This window comes from Cydia fagiglandana, chromosome 7 (assembly GCF_963556715.1).
Source record: "Cydia fagiglandana chromosome 7, ilCydFagi1.1, whole genome shotgun sequence".
NCBI classification, from domain to species: domain Eukaryota; kingdom Metazoa; phylum Arthropoda; class Insecta; order Lepidoptera; family Tortricidae; genus Cydia; species Cydia fagiglandana.
Genome location: NC_085938.1, coordinates 18,764,103 through 18,770,798, shown reverse-complemented (window position 1 = coordinate 18,770,798; position 6,696 = coordinate 18,764,103). Strand labels below are relative to the sequence as shown.

Genomic DNA, 6,696 nt, shown 5'->3' with positions numbered 1-6,696 from the left:
TCCCTTGGATCTTTCCTTGTATAATGAGTTGAAGGAGTTCATACTCCTTCAACTAGGATTAACGATAAATACTCATACTAAAATCTAAGGGCCCCATAATGCTGGCGATTTGTAAGCGAGTAGAAAGCGAAGCGAGCGCGCCGAGTGTTAAAAAAATCCAGACGAAAATTGGAACGTGACTTTTTTCTGGCGTTTAAAATAAATATTAAAAGTTTAATATGAACTGTTTTGTCGATTGGTGGATTTTTCATTTGATCTTATTTAACAGCCAGATGTAAACGGAACGAAGACTACGTGCACTGCATCCAAGACTGTTCGAAGCAAACTTGCGAAGAGCTGATCACGGGCAAAGTGAAACAGTGCCCCATAAAACCAGGAGGCATATGCCCCGGCGGTTCCGGGTGCCGATGCGTGCAGGGTACATACCGGAATGCAACGAATATTTGTGTGACTAGGGAAGAATGCCGTATGTAAACCATTTTAATTTCCATTTCCATTTATTTTTTATTTTTATGTCGTACGCCGAAAGGCACGCCATTTACTGTGGACTTATTATCTAAACTGACACCTTATGGCACTGGTCCCACCGCGAGCTAGTAAGCTATGAGCTATCGGCTATAAACACGAACAAAAGATAAGCACTCCCGTGTAAATAAAAGAGACACGGCGATATTTATAGTTACTCGCCCAGCGGTGAGCTGTAACTAATGTAACCAATGATGACGAGATAAATGAATTTTTGAATCTTTAATGCTAGATTTTAGGTACTTGATATAGGTCTGCGTATTCGTTGAACCCTCCTTACTCAAGTGACGTTGTATTAACGCATTCACCGCCGTCACCGTGACTTTCACCCTGTGCCTTTGACGCACAGACTCGTTCAGAATATATAGTGACAACAAAGTGCGGCACCTGGTGAATGTCCAGGAAGGTGGCAGTGAATGCATTAATTCCATGGCGAGTACACAGACATTGAATCAAAGTAGGCTAATGAAAAACGTAATTATGCTTATGAAAGAGCAATAGGAGCTATCTCGTTCCACCGCATTGGCCTACATTGACCCAATATTGAGTACACAGTTAAGTACTACTTACTACTCGTTAAATACTAAGTTAAATTTATAAATCTTTAAAAACAGTTGGCAATTTGTTGTTTACTACATGTGTACCATGAGGTCCATGAGTAATAAACCATTAGTGAATAATAAGAAATTAATTCATTATAATGTAAATACTGCCGACATAACGCGACTTTAACAAAAGAAAGAACACTTGATGCAACACAGGTGATATTTTTTTATTTGCACAAGTTTCCAGTGTACATTTTATAAAACTTCCAGCCAAAGGAAAGTGTCCACCTGGCGAGGATTGGAACTGGTGTCCGGCCTCCAAATGTGATGCGGACTACTGCGCAAAAAATAAAGACTCGCCGACAAGATGCCCGATCGGAATAGTCTGTGATCGGCCAAGGTGTGAGTGCAAAATAAATAAAAAGAGAGACAGGAAGACTGGCAAATGTATACCAATAGCTGATTGTCGTAAGTGTTTTTTTGTGAGAAAGGGCAGACGTACAGATTATTTCCTTTATGCACTTTCTGTGTCGCAGATACATAGGTGCTAAATCCTTGAAAAAAAAAGATTTTTTATTAGCATATTTGCAAACCTTACGGCTCGTGTGCCTGTATATTTATTTATATATTACGGTAATTGATAGGGTATATTGTCCATAATTATTTATTACTTCATTATCACTCACTGTTCCGATGGTTGACTGGTAGATAATGTCATTAGGCGTGAAATTTAAAATCTCATAATTTGTTACTCAGTGATTTTATTGCATAACAAAACTGAGTTTCAAAATATTTCAAAGAAAATCTATTTTCAGCACCATTCCCGTGTCCTCCCAATGAAGAGTACAAAGCTTGCCCTCTGCCGTGCCCTGGAGATAAGTGTTCGGACTCCATCACAGGAGTACACTGCCCGCAGAACAGGCCTGGGCCTGGGAACATACCCGTATGCGTGCCACAGTGCAGATGCTGCAAAGGATATTCTAGAAACGAGAAGGGAACATGCATACCGAGTAAACACTGTAAGTATAGACTGATTTAAAAATAAATTGTAAATTAGATTGGTCTCAAACGAAGTAACATATCATTACAAGTATTAGAACAAATGTTATTTTCAGATTTTTTTTGTTTTCATTTCAAGTAGAACTACGATACAATTTTTGTTGTGAAATAATAAGCTATTTATTTCTCGCAGGTACTTAATTATATAAATTTATACATTGAAAGAAATGACATATACTACAAACTAGATACTCTTTCTTAGTATATCACATTTATTTGATTTATTTCAGTTTAGGTATAAGTTACATATTATTTGCTAAAACCCGCATTACCCGCACCACCGCCAATTCGCTAGGATACCTATTCGAATAGGATATTACCTACCCTGCTCTGTTTATCGAAATGTATGTTTGAGAGGGCACAAACATAAAGTTCGATGAACAAAACAGGTAACTATCGAGTATATCTTATTAGGCACAAAGGTTGCTACCAAAAGATGTCCATCGTTGTTTATATTTTTTATCTTTCTTATGTTTAATATAAATTTGCAGTTTTCTCTATGCTACTAGCGAACAAAGACGCAAAATTTGAATCCATTGATACAAGTATGAAATATTGAAAGTAGGCGAGCATAAAATAAGGTGGCTAGTTAAAGGAATTATACGGCGATCGACAGGTTTGAGACAGACATTTTAACATGTTTTTTTACAGGCCCTAATCCTAATGGTTCTGTAACAACTACGGCACCTCCTACGAATACTTCTGGAACCAGCTCTGGTGACAGAGGCTCTGGACTGTCAGGCGTGCTCGATGGCATCACAGCGTTTACTGGAAAATGTCTTTATGTAAGTCAATACATAATCCCAATAATAAAATAATAACATCACAATGTTTAGAAATAGAAGAAAAGTGGAAAAACTCACTATTTCGGGCGATACCTGAAATCGCGACTTCTGCAATAATTAATTTAGGTACTCCTGTATCCGGTAGTACTTTTGTATCTGTCATAAATCACACTACATATATTATAGAAACTTGATTTGGTTTGTGATAAAACTAATTTTTAATTGTTATTTCGTGGCTTTGACCCATTAGCGCCCACGCCCATTTTTTGGAAGCCACCATTGTTGTAATGCTGTTAGGTAGAGTTACAGTAGAAAATCGAATCTAAAACCGTATCCCAGGTGTACCTACGAGTACTAACCAAGTGGGTACAATGCGTGCTAATGGGTTAAACATTTAAATTACTTATTCTGATTTCAGGATCGCATGCAATCCTCACCTAACGAGAACATTATAATGTCGGCCATGTCGGTGTTCACTCCGATGGCCGAACTTTGTATGTACACGAACGGCCCCGCCTTTGATCAGTGCATCAAAATACTTAACTTGCAGGACAAACAAGATGTAAATATTTATTTCATTTTATTGTTTATCAATTATTTATTCAGGAAAACAAAGAAATTAATAAATAGACACAATAAAACTTAAAAACGTACAGATAAAAAATTTGGCCCAGATCGCCGTCAACGGGCAAGGTGCCCGGACACTGGCGATAAAATGTATGAAACAAACGCGTTCCTACGCACAGACTGTGTGCGTAGGTAAGCTCGTGTAGGTAAACGCGTACCATGCTTGTGTGAGTGAGATAAGACGTGCGAGGGTTCTCGCCAGTTTGTTGTCAAGTTCGATGACCTCAATTACTCAAAACTCATTGCGCGAATTAGGAAGAAATAAGAATCGTATTATGTTGTAAGGTGGGTATCTAAGCTCAATTTATACAATAGTTTCCTATTTTGAATCAGTATAAACAAAGTACTTAACGAATTGTAAGGAAATTCAGGCCATGCACCAACATATTACGTAAGTTGTAAACATGATTTTTTGTTCATATAGGTATTGTACTGGTTTCAGTGTGATCTGATAGGTTTTGTAAATATTTGTTTAATATTTGAATATTTTACGTGGCCTCCGCTCTGCGCACCGCGTCGTCGCGTCCTTGCCGGCCGGTAACTGTGAGGTAACCGAGAGCGGGTGGGCGGCACTTTCAACGGGAGGCAGGGAGTGTCCATACTGTACGTTAGTACTCTTTATTATACTGTGCCAGAAGGCTGGCCGTATTTCCCCGCTGTATGGCGATACTAATAAGCCCAAGCCGAAAGAGTGATTCAAGGAACTATCATAGGAACCATCATTCGACGCGACAAGTATAGCTTCTTCGTATTGTTGTATTTTTATCATAAATGTACAGTCAGCAAAGTTATAACAACACCTCTCTATACAAACATGAATGCAGTGGTGATTTAAAGCAAGTGGTATTGCTGACTGTACCTATTCGTAAAATCTACCTTATTTTTAGCCCTAATAAAACAACTTCCAATTTCAGATCCGAGATACCTTTACCAATTTCTCCTCTTTACACGAAGGTGTGACCAGTGTAAACTTTACCACTGCTGCTAAAGTGTATGCCAATGACAAGTACCCGCTGAGCGATGGTTTCTTAAAAGATGTTATTGCCGTCTTCCGTGCCACAGCACAAAATCTTGATTTTAGCAAAAACGTTGCAGCAGCAGCTATAATGAATGCCTGGGTAATGGAACACAATTAATAATGTTTGGACTAAACTAAAAGTGTTGACAAATATTCAGCTCATTTGTTTCTATTTACATTTTCTGTTAAAGTTTGATCCAAGGTAGACATCCATTCAAAATTTAGTAAATATTCAGACGTTTAAAGCTGTTTATTTTTTTTTACAAAACAATACAACCTAAATGTATTTCTACTTAATATTTTTTTCTGAGTCTTTCGTAAAGTAATGATGATATTCGTAAAGCAGTGATGTTTCAATATTTAATCGTATTTTTCAGGTTGAGAGTCAAACTAACAGTCGTATTAAGGATTTAGTTATACCAGATTTGATTAATGGATTAACAAGACTTGTACTGATCAATGCTATCTACTTCAAGGTAACAGTAATTTAATTATTGTAATCAATATAATACGAGCTCTTTAAATATACGATTATATCATGTGCTTATTCCTTTTTAGGGTAATTGGCATTACAAATTTAATGAGAATAATACGAAAGAAGAAGATTTCTATTTAAGTGATGGTTCAACTGCGAAAGTGAAGATGATGTTTCAAGAGATTAAGGATCTTCTGTATGGAGAAGTTCCTGCTTTAGACTGCAAGGTAACATAAAATACAAAGCGTATAGTCTGAAAAACGTAAACTGGTTGTTCCGTATTGAATTTTATTATTTAAAATAATGTTTTATGGTAAGGTGGAGTAAGACTATCACCGGGGTGAGCTATCACTTGTATGGAATCCTCATACTGTGTCTAGCCCCGAGAAAAATAAACGATGTGAGTCCTATCCTACTTTACTGATGACCATAATTAAAAATTAAGATTATGAATGCACATTTATGATAATCCTAAATACAATAACCCAGTTGTTCGGTTTATCAAATGTAGTAAATGTTTTTTCAAAATGTAGTTTAACCAAATGAATTACGACTTAGTTAAATTTACCCGTAGATATTGTTTCAATAACATTTGTTTCTTTCAGGCGGTTCGAATCCTTTACACCGGCAAAGAGAGCTCCGCGATCATTATTTTGCCAAACAGCGTTAATGGCACAATGAAGTTGGCGAAAGACCTGCAAAATACGGCGAATTGGAAGAAAGTCATAGACAGCCTATCTCCTCAAAAAGTGAAACTGTATTTACCAAAGTTTGTTATCAGTACAACTACAGACTTAAAGGATTTGTTACAGAAGGTAATAACAATTAATTTGTTCAGAAGTGTGTGATTGAAAGAAAACTTCAGAGTCACAAAGACCTTATAACCACATGCATACATAAAGGCGGGTTCATGTGACTCTAGCCAATATACAGATAACACATTAAATAAAGGGATTAATGCTAGTTAACATTCTCGCGGTTAGATGCGGATAGTAGCAAATATAGCTATGGATTCTGTTAAACTATAAATTTTATATTTCAGGCTGGTATTACTAATTGGTTTGATTGCGGCAACTCCGGTCTATCGGGAATTCTGGCCAAACCAGAAGATATCTGCATTTCTGCAGCCAAACAAAAAGCGTGGTGCGAATTCAGTGAAATAGGAACAGAGGCCGCAGCTGCTAACGGTAATCAAAATAATTATACTGTTTTGATTATCCATACACAATACACATTCTAATTTAATTGACTTTGCGATCCTTGAAGATATCTCGGACTCGTGATGATTGTCGTTCCGTAATAGACTTCCAAGGTTTACTTACTGAATACCTAATACTGATTAGCCCGGGTGTCGCCGTCAACGGATACGTCTGGGGGGACATCATCATCATCATCATCAATTGACTTTGGACTTAAAACGTTATTCAGAAATAGGAGTCTTAATACAGGTCTTTGCAATCCAGTCTCTTCGCCAGTTGGTCCATTATAGTCTTGGGAAATCAATTTATACTTTTTTCAGTGATTGTCATTGGTACTACTTCAGTCGGACCACCTCCGTCGCCGATAAAGATATTTAGAGCGGATCACGATTTTCTCTACTATGTTTTAGTAAAGGATATAGTTACGTTTGAAGGTCGTCTTCTCAAACCATCAACTGAATAG

General features: G+C 37.2%; 1 protein-coding gene across 1 annotated transcript; it reads left to right on the top strand.

Moving 5' to 3' along the window:
• Nucleotides 1–98: 98 nt before the first annotated feature.
• Nucleotides 99–6,696, top strand: LOC134666247 (antichymotrypsin-2-like). Its single transcript, XM_063523400.1, has 11 exons — nt 99–111; nt 269–418; nt 1,886–2,089; nt 2,781–2,914; nt 3,333–3,476; nt 4,456–4,659; nt 4,937–5,035; nt 5,118–5,261; nt 5,640–5,849; nt 6,077–6,221; nt 6,554–6,696. Exons 1-11 carry the CDS (start codon nt 99–101, stop codon nt 6,694–6,696), a joined length of 1,590 nt encoding a protein of 529 aa, XP_063379470.1.

What these genes read in the sequence shown, in the direction of transcription:
- LOC134666247 (XM_063523400.1), top strand. An exon ending in TTACTGGAAAATGTCTTTAT is followed by an intron (nt 2,915 to 3,332) that starts GTAAGTCAATAC and finishes TTCTGATTTCAG; the next exon opens with GATCGCATGCAATCCTCACC. An exon ending in TCAATGCTATCTACTTCAAG is followed by an intron (nt 5,036 to 5,117) that starts GTAACAGTAATT and finishes ATTCCTTTTTAG; the next exon opens with GGTAATTGGCATTACAAATT.